The following is a 15000-nucleotide window of genomic DNA, read 5'->3' on the forward strand; positions in this document are numbered from 1 at the left end:
CCGAGCAGCCCCGAGCGCACGAAGGGAATTTCCCCGATAGGAGCTCCACTCGCGTTCACCGGGATCACCTGCAGATTTCCAGGGAATTTGATAAATAAAATCCCATGATATGTGTGTGTGTGTGTGTGTGTGTGTGTGTGGCTCTAACCAGACCTCGAAAGTGTTCTTGGTGACCCCCAGCAGGCCGTAGTACAGGGTTCCCCCTGCACGAGAGTTGACAACGATCTCTCCGATCTCATCCGTCTTACAGAGCATCGGCGGCCCGTCCGGCTTCACGATGCACATCAAAGCTGAAACACAGCACCATGCAAAAGTTTGTGCTCCCACCAAATCGTCTCAAACACAGGGATAAAAAACTCCAACTGCGTGAACCTTCAGAGAACACTGAGAAGCTACTCACCTCCAGGCATCACATGACCCACATCCTGCACCGTCAGGGCGGAGTTCTTGTCCTCTGTGTTGACCCTGATGACCCCGTGACTCAGACCCGTCATGGAGAGCACGGCCCGGGCGGGGAGCGGAGCTCCGGAAACCCCAGGTCTGCATACACAGAGGAGTTTATATCAGAACGCTCAGAACGCCTTCCCCTGAGGCTGGGACAGGATGCTCAGGACGCTCTTCAACAAATAATGCTCAATTATTGATAATTCATCTAATCCTACGGGAAAATGGTGCTGATTTTATTAGTTACTTGCTGGTAAGAATTTAGCAGTTGAAAATGATTAATGATAATGTTTGAATGTTCAAATATCAGTTAAAAAATTGGCTCCAGAATCTTTTGATCATCTTTTAAAAGTATAAAACAGGAAGTGACACGACAGCCATCTTGGTTAGAGTAGCGTGCAGAGGTGTTTAGGAGAAGAGGGAGGGCGTGGCTTCTCAGGACACACCTGCGGATGGCTACGGTCATGGCCTCGGGGGACGTAGCACACGGACAAATGACCTCCGGCTTCAACCCGTGAGTCTGGAACACGTTCAGGAACGCGTCACATGACGACACAGACCCTGGGGGGGATAGTGACAGTAAATTACTGATATAAACTGGACTTTTCTCTCTCTGTGTGTGTGTGTGTGTGTGTGTGTCTCACATGGATTAGCTCCGTCAGCGACGATCAGCATACGCAGTGAGGACAGGCTGATGTCTCTCTGCTCCTTGTGCGCCATCATGGCCCAGTGGAGGTCACGACACTTCACCAAGGCAACACGCGCTGCGCACACACACACACACACATTTTGTGTCTCAAACTGAAGCTCTCAAGAGTGTAATGAGTAAATGTGTGTGTGTGTGTGTGTGTGTGTGTGTCTATACCTTTGTGTATGTGGACACGCTGGACCCAGGACAGAGGACACGCCTTCATTACTGCATACGGTACACTGATGGTATGAATGCGGTTCATCACACTCTGTCTCACACACACACATACACACGCTCCATGTAGTGAGTGTACAGAGTGTCCACAGCGTAGCTCCTCAGCCTCACTCTGTGATACTCCAACACTCATTAACACTCCGTCATACACACATACATTTAATTAGCTTGAGAATGTTGAGCACTTAAACCCACTCACCGTGAGGACGCCGTGCCAAAGACCCATGTCCTTCTTAAAGTCCAAGACGTTCACCAGTGTCTCACCTGAGAGCACACACACACACACACACACACACACACACACAGTGCTGCTAGTAGGGTCGCCACTCAGAAAAACCCCTGACACTAACGCGTGAGAGCCGGACAGCCGGTGTTGCCAGATTGAGTGAGTCTCCGCCCACGTGGGAACCCTTTACTGTATTGTGTACTGCCTTGTGCGAGGAATAAACAATTCGGCTAACTGTGATTAAAGATGAATTACATGTTGTACAGAAGTTGATATGTTAATGCAACCACAGGGGGGCGCAATCCAGTGTCTTCTTGTGCCAGTCCCAAGTCTGGATAAATGCAGAGGGTTGTGTCAGGAAGGGCATCCGACGTAAAACTTTTGCCAAATCAATAATGCGAATCACAAATATAATTCCCATACCGGATCGGTCGTGGCCCGGGTTAACAACGACCGCCACTGGTGCTGTTGACCTACAGGGTGCTGGTGGAAATTAGGCTACTGTTGGTCGAAGAAGGAGAGGAGGAAGGCGTGTTCGAAAGCAGAGAGAGAAGAGGAAAGGCAAGAGTTTAGGAGTGATAGTAGGGACTTTGAATGTTGGGACTATGACAGGGAAGAGAGTTAGTTGATATGATGCAGAGAAGAAAGGTGGATGTACTGTGTGTCCAGGAGACCAGGTGGAAAGGTAGCAAGGCTAGAAGCTTAGGATCAGGGTTCAAATTGTTTTACCATGGTGTGGATAGGAAAAGAAATGGAGTAGGAGTTATTCTAAAAGAGGAGTTTGTAAGGAATGTTCTAGAGGTGAAGAGAGTATCAGATAGGGTGATGAGTCTGAAGCTGGAAATTGAAGGGGTGATGTTCAATGTTGTTAGTGGTTATGCCCCACAGGTAGGATGTGAGTTAAAAGAGAAGGAGAAATTCTGGAGTGAGTTAGATGAAGTGATGCAGAGCATCCCCAGAGGTGAGAGAGTGGTGATTGGTGCAGACTCCAATGGACATGTTGGGGAAGGGAACAGAGGTGATGAAAATGTGATGGGCAGGTTTGGTCTTCAGAACAGGAATGTAGAAGGACAGATGGTGGTGGACTTTGCAACGAGGATGGAAATGGCAGTGGTAAATACTTTCTTCCAGAAGAGGCAGGAACATAGGGTGACATATAAGAGTGGAGGCAGAAGCACTCAGGTCGACTACATCTTGTGTCGACGTTGTAACCTGAAAGAGATCAGTGACTGAAAAGTGTTGGCAGAGTGTAGCCAGACAACACAGAATGGTGGTGTGTAAAATAACCCTGGTGGTGAGGAAGGCAAAGAGGACAAAGGCAGAGCAGAGGACAAAGTAATGGAAGCTGAGAAAGGAAGAATGTTGTGTAGTCTTTAGGGAGGAGTTGAGACAGGCTATGGGTGGTCAGGAGGTGCTTTCAGTTGACTGGACAACTACAGCCAATGTGATCAGGGAGACAGGTAGGAGGGTACTTGGTGTATCATCAGGTAAGGGGAAAGTGGACAAGGAGACTTGGTGGTGGAATGAGGACGTCCAGGAGTGTATACAGGGAAAGAGGCTAGCTAAGAAGAAGTGGGACACTGAGAGGACTGAAGAGAGTAGACAGGAGTACAGGGAGATGCAGAGTAAGGTGAAGGTAGAGGTGGCAAAGGCCAAACAAAGAGCATATGAGGACTTGTATGCTAGGCTAGACAGTAAGGAGGGAGAGGTGGATCTGTACAGGTTGGCAAGGCAGAGAGATAGAGATGGGAAGGATGTGCAGCAGGTTAGAGTGATTAAAGATAGAGATGGAAATGTACTGACAGATGCCAGGAGGGTGATGGGAAGATGGAAGGAGTACTTTAAGGAGTTAATGAATGAGGAAAACGAAAGAGAACAAAGAGTAGAAGAGGTGACTGTTGTGGAACAGGAAGTAGCAAATATTGGTAGAAGTGAGGTGAGAAGGGCGTTGAAGAGGATGAAGAGTGGAAAGGCTGTTGGTCCTGATGACATACCTGTGGAGGTATGGAAGTGCTTAGGAGAGGTGGCAGTAGAGTTTCTGACAAGTTTGTTTAACAAGATCTTGGAGAGTGAGAGGATTCCAGAGGAATGGAGGAGAAGTGTATTGGTGCCAATTTTTAAGAACAAGGGAGATGTGCAAAGCTGTGGTACCTATAGAGGTATAAAGCTAATGAGCCAGACAATGAAGCTGTGGGAAAGAGTAGTGGAAGCTAGGTTAAGGGCAGAGGTGAGCATTTGTGAGCAGCAATATGGTTTTATGCCTAGAAAGAGTACATCAGATGCAGTATTTGCTTTGAGGATGCTGGTGGAGAAGTACAGAGAAGGTAACAGGGAGTTGCATTGTGTCCTTGTAGATTTAGAGAAAGCGTATAACAGGGTGCCAAGAGAGGAGCTGTAGTATATTGTATGAGAAGGTCTGGAGTGGCAGAGAAGTATGTTAGAGTGGTGCAGGACATGTATGAGAGCTGTAAGACAGTGGTGAGATGTGCTGTAGGTGTGACAGAAGAGTTCAAGGTGGAGGTGGGTCTGCATCAAGGATCGGCTCTAAGCCCCTTTTTGTTTGCTCTGGTGATGGACAGGATGACATATGAGGTAAGACAGGAGTCTCCATGGACTATGATATTTGCTGATGACATTGTGCTTTTTAGCGAGAGCAGGGAACAGGTGGACAAAAATTTGGAGAGGTGGAGGTATGCTCTGGAAAGCAGAGGAATGAAGGTTAGCCGCAGCAAGACTACATGTGTGTAAATGAGAGGGACCCAGGAGGAACGGTGAGACTACAGGGAGCAGAGGTAAAGAAGGTGCAGGATTTTAAGTACTTAGGGTCAACGGTCCAGAGCAACGGAGAGTGTTCAAAGGAGGTGAAGAGGCGGGTACAGGCAGGTTGGATTGGGTGGAGAAAAGTGTCAGGTGTGTTGTGTGATAGAGTATCAGCAAGAATGAAAGGAAAGGTGTACAGGACAGTGGTGAGACCAGCGATGCTCTACGGCTTAGAGACAGTGGCGCTGAAGAAAAGACAGGAGGCAGAGTTGGAGGTAGCAGAGCTGAAGATGTTGAGGTTCTCTTTGGGAGTGACAAGGATGGATAGGATCAAGAATGAGTTTATCAGAGGGACAACCCACGTTAGATGTTTTGGAGATAAAGTCAGAGAGGCCAGATTGAGGTGGTTTGGGCATGTTCAGAGGAGAGATGGTAAATATATCGATAGAAGGATGCTGAGGTTGGAACTGCCAGGCAGGAGGTCTAGAGGAAGACCAAAGAGGAGATTTATGGATGCAGTGAGAGAGGACATGAAGTTAGTTGGTGTGAGAGAAGAGGATGCAGAGGATAGGGTTAGATGGAGGCAGAATTCACTGTGGCGACCCCTGAAAGGGAACAGCCCAAAGACAAAGAAGAAGAAGACAGAAGTTAATATGTTGTGCAGAAACTAACGATAATTATAATTATAAAGGCACAACATGAGTGACAGCAGTAATTTGATGCACTTGCTGCAGGGGACGCATGTTGCCCCCTTTATTGCCCTTGGCAACCAGTTCTGGACTTCCTGTGTAATAGCTATGCATCATAGATAAACCAGTTGAATGTTTAGAGTTAAACTGAGACAGCTGTTCCTGTGAAGGTCCAGTGCCTGATCCTTGAGAATGACGTCCCCGATTGTGGAAGAGACACATCTGTTTGTGTGAACTGTATACACACTCATTCGCCAACACCACTTCCAGCTGGGTGTTATCGCCACGTCCCCCGTGCAGTCCTGACCTCACTCCAGGACATTTCGACATGTTTGGGCTGTTAAAGGAGTTCCTGGGAGGCCGGCGTCTCAGACATGAATAAAGCAGGCAGTCGATCGTGTACACTTTCTAGTGCATTAGTGTAGCAGGGGATTAAACCGAAAAAATAAAGGCAATGTTTACTCTCAGCACTGTATTCTGACATTCTCTACTTAAATACCAGAATAATATAAATATCAGCCCCTTGTATAAAATAAAGATGTAGAAAATCAGCTGCAAAAGCAAACAGGACATTATGTGCACAGATGGTTAAACCGCCGGGCAGACAGGAGGCAGCATTAGCTGCTAGTGAAGCAGTTTAGACCGTACGCAGTGAGCGCGTGCCTCAGCGACTCACCCTCGCAGTAGTTACAGGCCTGTGAGAGCGCCTGGCAGTGTGTTAGCATGGCTATCTTCGACACGGCCACGCCCACCACTGTGCCCTCCTTACTTGCCTTATACTGAAGGAGAAACAAATAAAGATAGCAAAGATTAAATCAGATCAAATTAGCTTACTGATATTTATAAATCACTTCAAATCACTAAAATCCTCTCAGCTAGCTATCTTAGCTAGCTAGCTATAGTTAGCAATACAGAATAGAAACACTTAAGCATATTAATTTACAAAGCCTCTTGAGATTAAGCTCAGTGTAGCGTATCCATCACTAGCACTAAAAATGACTAAACTGCTGCGATTGTGGCATGAAAATGATATAAAGACTGCGCAAATAAGCTAGCTAACTATAGCGGTAAAGACAGTATTAGTTATGAATATCGCATCCTTGCAAAAAAATTGCCTCAAATAGCATTAAGCAGTAAAGATTCTAAAAACTGAAAAAAATACTTTTCTCGTCTGGTTAGCTAATGTTAGCTACATTAACATTTAGGCATTTAGCAGACGCTCTTATCCAGAGCGACTTACATTTTTATCTCATTACACATCTGAGCAGTTGAGAGTTAAGGGCCGCGCTCAAGGGCCCAACAGTGGCAACTTGGTGGTTGTGGGGTTTGAACCTGAGACCTTCCGAACCGTAGTCCAATGCTAGCAATACGGCTAATATGTTAATGTATAGGACTTTTACATCCTGAAAGCGCTGCTACTCAGAATGCTCTCGTTTCCATGTGTAGAATAAAAGCCATGAACCTGATTGTGTTAGCACACAGATGCTAAGCTGTACCTCTATATACGCGGTGTCGGTATTAGCGGTGGGGATGTGCGGCTGCCAGTCTTTAGAAGGTTTGGTGAGATATTTGGAGTCAGTAATCACCCATTTCAGTCTTGGCCAACCTGAAAGGGAAAACATAATTACAAATTTCAAAAATTAGTTTATTCTTTTAAAACAAAAGAGAAGAAAAGTCTTAAAAACATGCAGTCTTAAACCAAACAATAAAGGATGCTTAAATAATGTTAGCTTATAATTTTTGCCACAGAAAAATCCACATATATGAAGTGGAACACATTTATAATTTATCACATTTCGTAAACCCTCCCATCATTTGCACAGCTGTACGTTCAGGTCTGGGGAGTTTCTAAAAAACTTTTTTTTCCCTTAACAAGTTAAATTCAATACTGAAACTGTGTGGTTGTAAAGTGTATAAACAAATGAACCCCGGAGCACTGGCACTGCACACACTCCTGAAACGCACAGCACTCTGATGGAAGGTCTGACCTTTGAACTGCAGGATTTCTCCAGCGGGGGTTTTCGGGAGACCTTTCAGACAGATCTCACTGGTCAGCGCGAGACTCACACCACAACTCCCTAAAAGGAAGCCCACCTGACTGCTGCCCGCATCCTGTAAGCACACACACACACACACACACACACACACACACACACACACACCTGACATATGTATAATAGAATTTTGTAAGGCATCACTAAAATCCTTGTGATAACTATAGGGTGCATTGTAATAAAAATGTGTTGTAGGGTGGGCTGGCTGTAGGGTGGGCTGGCTGTAGGGTGGGCTGGCTGTGGGGTGGGCTGGCTGTGGGGTGGGCTGGCTGTGGGGTGGGCTGGCTGTAGGGTGGGCTGGCTGTAGGGTGGGTTGGCTGTAGGGTGGGCTGGCTGTGGGGTGGGCTGGCTGTGGGGTGGGCTGACTGTAGGGTGGGCTGGCTGTAGGGTGGGCTGGCTGTAGGGTGGGTTGGCTGTAGGGTGGGCTGGCTGTAGGGTGGGGCGTAATGTAGGCTATATGGAGGGCAGCAGTATAGACTGATGGGTGAGCTGTGAAGTGCCCTGTGAGGTGGACATGGACTGCAATGTAGACTGTAGGGTGAGCTATAATAAGACTATATTGTGGGGTGAAGGTTGGGCTGTAATAAGACTACAGGCTGTAGATGGACTGCAATTTAGACTGCACATGTAAGAGACAGTGTTGGGTTAGAAGGTGAACTTCAGAGTGAACTTTTGGTTGTGCTGTTGGGTAGACTGTTGGAGGGGCTAATATGTGATGGTAGAGGAAAATACAGTACAAACTGCTGAGTCGACTAAAGGGTGGATTGTTGAGTGGGATTTAGGGTGAACTGTAAGATTGACAGCAGGGTGGGTAGTAAGGGCATGTAAATAAAACTTAAGCTACCTTGCGGGACAGCGGCACCTCTATTGGCACAGGAATGACCTCTGCAAGCAAGCAGCCATAAAATGCCACCCAGAACATGCCAGGGTCACTGTTTGGGTACACTAATGCCACCTGGGGAGTAACAGCAGGTCACCATAAGCAGCTTAACATAACACAGTTCCAGGGATTAACGTTTTAAAGAATAAATTCAAAACTATTTTATATTTTCATTATAACACAGTACATGATATTAAGTCGTAACATAACTTTCACCACCCACTCCAGTGACAAAAATATTTTTTGGCAAATATTTGCATTAATATTTTGCATTAAAACAATAACAGCCTAATGATGAAAGAAAACGTTTCTCCATTGGTTTCTAGTTGTTTCAGAGATTTCTAATGAGATTTTCTTTAAATGATGTTTTAAATCACACAGTGCTTTTGCTCACCCGGTCCCCAGGCTTGATCACCTGCTCGTTCTTGGTTCCCAGTTTGTTCAGAAGCGTGTAGGCTAGTTTAACACTACGGCTCCACAGTTTCCCTTTGAAAACAACAAATACTGACTTATTACTGTGTGACCAAGCATCTTACCCTGGGTGGGAAAGTCTGTAACCTGAATCAGCCAAATATCAGATTAAAAAGAATTACATTTAATTAATGGATTAAAGAATTTCACAAAGCAGTTCTAAAGAACAAGCTGCAGGAACATGAGATGAAACTTCACCAAACATTACACACCGTCCTGATATAAAAAAAAACATCACAGCTTTAATTCTACCATTTTCAGGTTTTCTCAAAATGCAATTTTTCCTTTTACCGTATGTGAGAGTGTAGAGAGGTTTGCCTGTAATGTCCAGGGTGGTGAGGGCGGGGCTTTTGCCTTGAGTGGCACCCCACCGTGCCAGCGCAGCCTGCAGGGCGGGAGGCCAGTTACTGACTACGCCCAGTGGCTCACCCTTCACTGGGATTATCTGACGGCCCTCTGGCCTCGGGGTGTTGGGGTCCTGCCGTGGGACTGTAGGAGAAGTGTCCAAGCAGAAAAACATGTTTGTATAAAACTAGACCAAGCATTTATACGTTGTATATTTACGTGTGTGTGTGTGTGTGGTGAGAGAGAGAGAGAGAGAGAGAGAGAGAGAGAGAGAGAGAAAGAGAGAGACTCTGTTTTCTGTCTCGCTGTAAGGAAATTAGAACACAGCCTGAGAACACTGGAGTGCTGTGTACTTAAAGGCTCACCTTCTACAATCTCCTCTTGGTCATCCAGGAAGAACTCGCTCAGTGGAGGTCGTTTGGGTCGCTTCAACGTGTTGAGAAGCTGCTGGATCTTAGTGGAGACGCGACTGGACACAGGAACACCTAGACCAGGACCAGGACCAGGCAGGTGAGGGGTGATACAGACAAGCACACGAACACAAATACTCAAAGACAATCCTGACTCAGCCAAGCAGGGCACGACCAGAGCACACACACTTCCTCACTGTTGCAGACCTGCTCCAGATGAGTCCATAACTTTGGAACGCCCCCGTTAAGGTGTCTAAAGACCGGGGACCTCATTTGTCTCACATACAACATTAAGATTTCACACATGAGTTTAAGTTTTGACCAGTTCTTTTCTGGTTTTATACTATTCAGTTTATTAGCGATAAGTGAGATGCTAAAACAGGCGAAATATATATATTTTATGGTGTCCCTCAAGGCTCTGCTATAGTCTCTCTATTATTCTTCATTTATATCTTCACACTGACTTTTTGCGTATTATTCACATCTTTACAATTGTCAGTGTTTAACAGAGACAGTTCTCAGACTGAGCCGGTCTCAGACTGTTAAAAGTGAATCGGACTGTATTTATACACAGAGATATTATTTACTCAGTTTCTCTTTGAAGTCTACAAATTGAAGTAGACTTGGAAGTCCAGGTTCTGTAGTGGGTTTTTGGACATTTGCTCATGTTTAGGACATTTTCATGTGCTAAGATGTCATTTTTTGCATAACAAAAACACACACTCTTTTAAACCATCTCATGTTAAAACGGGTTAGAGTGTGTGTGTATCACTGACAAATGAGGACCCTGGAGCAGGAAGATAGAGAGAGCGGAAGGAGCGATTCTACAGGAGTGCGTCAACACACACCTGCACATCAGTCTACACACACGCACACACACACGCACACACTGAAAGCAGGCTGAGGGTCAAGACCTAACTGCAGGGCGTGGTTACGGCTAAGCATTACCTTTCCCCACTCTTCTCACTAACAGAGAAAAGCAATGAAAAGCAGCATGACACACGTGGAAAAAGAGTGGAAAGGAAAAAGAAAGAAAAAAAACATTATTGATTAATAAATGAACGTCACTCTGTGTGTGTGTGTGTGTGTGTGTGTGTGTGTGTGTGTGTGTTTGTGTGTTATCAATTCACCAACTTTCATCAATGTCAGACATAAACCATTTGTAATGTGCATTATGAACAAACATAAGCTTCAGTGCATTATTTACCACATTCAATGGTTACCATGACAACAATAAAAGGTGTTGCATCATAATGTTTCCACTAATGTAACTGTGATAGCGTTCTTTAACCATTTTCCACTAAACCCTCCACCCCACTTCAGCATATTACCGACATCCTGTCATTATTTCCAACGACACACGAGCTGCACTGAGTTTCGTGTGGCCTCTGGTCCAGGTGTCAGGTGATCAGAGCTGGGAAATGTGGGTGGGGCTGAAAACAGCGCAGTCCACCGATTGGTCGAATGGTCATACGGAACTGGCCTAATTAATGTCTAACTGGCATCAGTAAACATTATTATTTCTATTTATGAAATTACTTTATTTTAAACACTACAGAGACTCAGACATGCAGACAGACACTGAAACAAATACGTAACTCTGAGACAGAGACTGAGACTCAAATGCTCAGACAAATATTCTCTCAGACAGAGACGCAGACAGAGAATCAGACACTCAGACAGAGACACTGAGACAGAGAATCAGACACTCAGACAGAGACACTGAGACAGAGAATCAGACACTCAGACAGAGACACTGAGACAGAGAATCAGACACTCAGACAGAGACACAGACACTGAGGCAGAGACACAGACACTGAGACACACACATACTGTACAGAGACACGGTGTCAGTACCGTCTGCCGTCTCCATCATGCTGGACCTGCTCTGTCCACGACTCATTCCTCTCACCACGGCGTTAGATGGCAGATCCACACGTGATCCCTGATTTCGTGTCTGAGTCGGAGACTCACCGTCAGCACCCAGACCACTGAGTCTTGCTGGATCTGTCACACACACACACACACACACACATAATGTTAACCTCATCTACATCTATTTTAATCACACTCTATTTCTAATCGCACTTGATTATTAAACATTGTTGATATAAAAACATTTGATCTTCAGAGGAGATGAGGAGACTATTAGCACGCTAACTCATCAGGCTAATCCCGTTACAGTCATCACCGGTGCAGTACTGTGTCAGGGGAGTCTGAGTATGCCCCACCCACTTCTCAGACAGGTGTGTGTGTGTGTGTGTGACTCACCGATGCAGGCGTGGGCGAAGGCCTCGGCGAGGGCGGACGGTTGCGAGTATGAGTGCGGCGGCTGCGTGTGTTGACTCTGCGGCTGAGGGGCCTGAGGAGGACGAGACTCTCCGTGAGACATGGTAGAGGACGCCGAAGAGGACGAGGTGGACGAACCCGGGATGGAGCTGTTCATCCAGGAGTCTGGAGACGGCTGCCGAGCGCCACTGAGCCCCGAACCGCTTTCATCATCCGAGGACGAGGACGAGTCTGTCACCAAGGGACAGGGGGACAGTGAGGAGAACCCACGGGTACATATACACTAAACCCTGTGTGTGTGTGTGTGTGTGTGTGTGTGTGTGTGTGTGTGTGTGTACCTGGTGGGCTGCAGTTGTCGATGGGTGACTGCACGTACGCTGAGCGCCGTTTGGTCGGCATCGGCAACGCCATTTTCTCCTCCTTGTGTTTGGCCAAAGCTGCCTGAACAGCTTCAGTGTGTATATCTGTCTCACACACACACACACACACACACACACACACAAAGAAGAGAGAGAGGCAGACAGAGAGACAGATACAGACAGGGAGAGAGAGACAGAAAGTGAGAACTGCAGATAAATAACACACGCCCCTTTTCCTGCAAGCTCCGCCTCCGAACACACCCTGTACAAATAAAAAGGAAATGTCCCAGAGTTCCACAAAGATTCTGTCTGATGACATTGTTTGTGTTTCTCTCTCACACACACACACACACCCACCCTGACGGTCACTGCGCTGTGTGTAAGTACCTGATCTGTACCGCTCGTCCCGTGTGCCGCCGCTCCTGTGCGATCTCCGCGCACGCCGATGTCGAGAGGAGGAGGAGCTCGACGAGGCGTTGCTAGGCACAGTAGCAGAGCTTGGACCAGGCTCCTCCCCATCATACTCTGGGGGCGGAGTCAAATCTGTTCACAGAAAGGATGAAACGTTTTAATGTTTCATTCTGCAGATTTAGTCGTTAAAAAGCGAATTCTATTTAAATTTCTGATTTTGTTCTGTTTCTGTGTAAATCTTATTTAGGGGCGGAGCTACTTATAGGCTCATCTTTAGCGTTAGCCTAAAGTGCCTAGCCATATGTTTAAAATAAAGATACGTCAGCGCCTGCATCCTGCATCGAACATTTCCCAGATTACATTTGGAGAAATCCGTCCTGAGGCTCGTTCAGCTCTCGCAGCTCGTCTCGTCTCAGTGTGGTTCAGGACCGAGTTACGCGAGAGTTTAGGACTTTACCTTCGCAGTCGCCCGCGGCTGTTTCTAAAGAGGATGAAGCTTTTAATACGGCATTAAAACCACAGAAAGATAAGAAACAGAAGGTGTATAAGGAGTGTGCAGGAAGAGAAAAGTCGTACTTTGTGCCTGAGCGGTGTACGGCACCAGTAACTTGGCCCTCTTCTTCTCATATCCTTTCTGTGTGATGTCACCTACAGAGAGAAAACACAAATCATTTAACACACAAACGCTCAAACTGTCTGGATTTAACCGAGCAGAACGTTAGGAGACGTCCACCGGAAAATGACTGCAGTGATTAATACGGATCAGTAACGAACACGGTATTAACCCGGTTTCAGAAGATTCAGATTGTTGTTCTGATCTAACGAAGAAAACAACTGACGAGATTGCTGAGACTACTAAAGTTTGGTTACAGACTGTATGATACATTATTAAACCCTGGAAGTACAGTGACATCATCAATGTGGACGGAAAACCATCCTGAACGAGCGTGTTGGACGATCACTTAAACTCCTAGTGACATCAAATCATTAAAAAAAGAGTAGTAGTAATACAGGAGTTAATAGTGAAACACACACACACACACACTTGTTGGTGAGACTCATCAGAATAAAGTCCTCAGTTTGTTAGGGATCATAAAGACTGGACTTTGGAGTGATGGAGAAAGGTCATGTGACCTGATGAGTCCAGACTGAGCCTATTCCAGAGTGATGGGCGTGTCAGGGTGAGAAGGGAAGGACATGAAGCGATGCTCCCATCATGCATAGTGTCCACTGTACAAGCCTCTGGAGACAGTGTTATGATCTGGGGTTGATCAGTTACTCAGGTCGAGACTCAGTAACGTTATGGGGCAATAAAATGAAGTCAGCTGACCACCTGAATGTACTGAACCACCAGAGGATCACATCTATGGAGGGTTTCATCCCCTGATGGGACGGAGTGTATTCCAGGATGACGATGCCACAATTCATCGGGTTAGGGTTAGAGCCTTTAATCCTGCCCTTAACCACACCCCTAACCACACCCAGCATTTAATCCTGCCCTTAACCACACCCCTAACCACACCCAGCCTTTAACCTAGCCCCTAACCCCACCCTTTATCCTTATTCCATTAACCCAGCCCATAACTCCACCCCTAGCCCAATATCCCCCACCTAGTTACCCAACATGCATCACCTAGTGTATAAGCCTGTCTAGCCACACCCCTAACCTGGCTTAACAAGCCTTTAACCCTGGCCTTAGCCCCGCCCCTTGTCCTGCAGTAGGAGTGTGTGTGAGGACAGAGAGACAGTGTGAGGTGAAATTCGAGAGCTGAGAGGAAATAAAGCTGCAGAAGCTCAGAGAGAAGAGAGGAGTGATTTAATCATCTCACCATCTCTCTCCTCAGACTCCTCACTCAACAACTCCTAACTTTTACTAATGTTTTATCTGTCTGTCCATTACACACACTCACACACAGTGTAACAGGTTCGACCCTGCGCACGGACAGCACCATGAAGCACAGACACGAGGCGAGGATAACTTATTTAGAATAAAGGGGGAGGGAAAGGGTTAAAGGAGGGAGGACGGAACGAAAGAAGTGAAAGGTGCCCGTGCAGGTCCGGGGCCAGGGCCTAGCTAGCATGCAGGCACATGGCTGGCGAAAGGTGGCGGTGGGCGGAGTGGCACAACAGAGCACGCGGAGGCAGCCCTCCTGCACGCTCCCTAAACGGTTCTTCCTCCGCTGTCGATGGCCGGCCTGGCCCCTCCCAGCTCTCTCTGGGCGCGGCCTCAGGCGGGAGTCCATCCTCACTGACGTCCATCGGCTGGGCGGCTTTCCCGGCTGGGATCGGGGGCATTAACGCAGTCCTCCTCGCGGCCTTTTCCTCTTCGGCGGCGGGGCTGGGAAGGTCTGTCTCCTGGAGATCAAAGGGCGGAATGCCAGACTCCTCTTTAAAGTCCCTGGGGTGCGTCACATCGCCCACTCGCTCGCCACTCTCTCCTACTCCACTGCACGTCTCCATAGTTACGTCCCGAACCCCGGACTAAACTCTGCAGCTTGCTTTTATAATGCGGAGCCCGAGCTCCTATTAACGTTAATTATCGCCAGTCGGCCTGAATAGGCAGCTTTGCATACTGGCAGAAGGGGGTGCCGCCTACCTAGGGAGCCTACGGAGTGAGCGAGGAGTAATAATAGATTTGGGCGCACGGCCTATCACAGACGCACACCGTGACGACACGCACACACACATACAGACACTCACACACAGACACACACAACACGTTCATACACACACACAA

At 47.0% G+C, this 15000-nt stretch overlaps 1 protein-coding gene across 5 annotated transcripts in view; it reads right to left on the minus strand.

The window, feature by feature from the left end:
- The window catches only part of dip2bb (disco-interacting protein 2 homolog Bb), a 50146-nt gene that overhangs the window by 29994 nt on the left and 5152 nt on the right, over positions 1 to 15000 (minus strand). For 2 of the 5 annotated variants that reach the window (XM_053497862.1, XM_053497860.1), the window contains exons 2-21: positions 12840 to 12911; positions 12240 to 12395; positions 11832 to 11957; positions 11476 to 11724; positions 11062 to 11211; positions 10153 to 10170; positions 9160 to 9279; positions 8741 to 8938; positions 8373 to 8464; positions 7943 to 8053; positions 7033 to 7156; positions 6541 to 6650; positions 5721 to 5823; positions 1569 to 1633; positions 1310 to 1403; positions 1089 to 1208; positions 891 to 1005; positions 401 to 540; positions 154 to 290; positions 1 to 68 (exon numbers count right to left, since the gene is read on the minus strand). The exon at positions 1 to 68 is cut by the window's left edge and continues 13 nt beyond it. In XM_053497862.1, the coding sequence (XP_053353837.1) occupies positions 1 to 68; positions 154 to 290; positions 401 to 540; positions 891 to 1005; positions 1089 to 1208; positions 1310 to 1403; positions 1569 to 1633; positions 5721 to 5823; positions 6541 to 6650; positions 7033 to 7156; positions 7943 to 8053; positions 8373 to 8464; positions 8741 to 8938; positions 9160 to 9279; positions 10153 to 10170; positions 11062 to 11211; positions 11476 to 11724; positions 11832 to 11957; positions 12240 to 12395; positions 12840 to 12911 (2368 nt within the window). Of the gene's footprint in view, positions 69 to 153; positions 291 to 400; positions 541 to 890; positions 1006 to 1088; positions 1209 to 1309; positions 1404 to 1568; positions 1634 to 5720; positions 5824 to 6540; positions 6651 to 7032; positions 7157 to 7942; positions 8054 to 8372; positions 8465 to 8740; positions 8939 to 9159; positions 9280 to 10152; positions 10171 to 11061; positions 11212 to 11475; positions 11725 to 11831; positions 11958 to 12239; positions 12745 to 12839; positions 12912 to 15000 lie in introns of all 5 variants that reach the window. The other 3 variants (XM_053497863.1, XM_053497861.1, XM_053497864.1) reach the window with 2 other exon arrangements.

This window comes from Clarias gariepinus, chromosome 6, assembly GCF_024256425.1.
Source record: "Clarias gariepinus isolate MV-2021 ecotype Netherlands chromosome 6, CGAR_prim_01v2, whole genome shotgun sequence".
Taxonomy (NCBI): Eukaryota; Metazoa; Chordata; class Actinopteri; order Siluriformes; family Clariidae; genus Clarias; species Clarias gariepinus.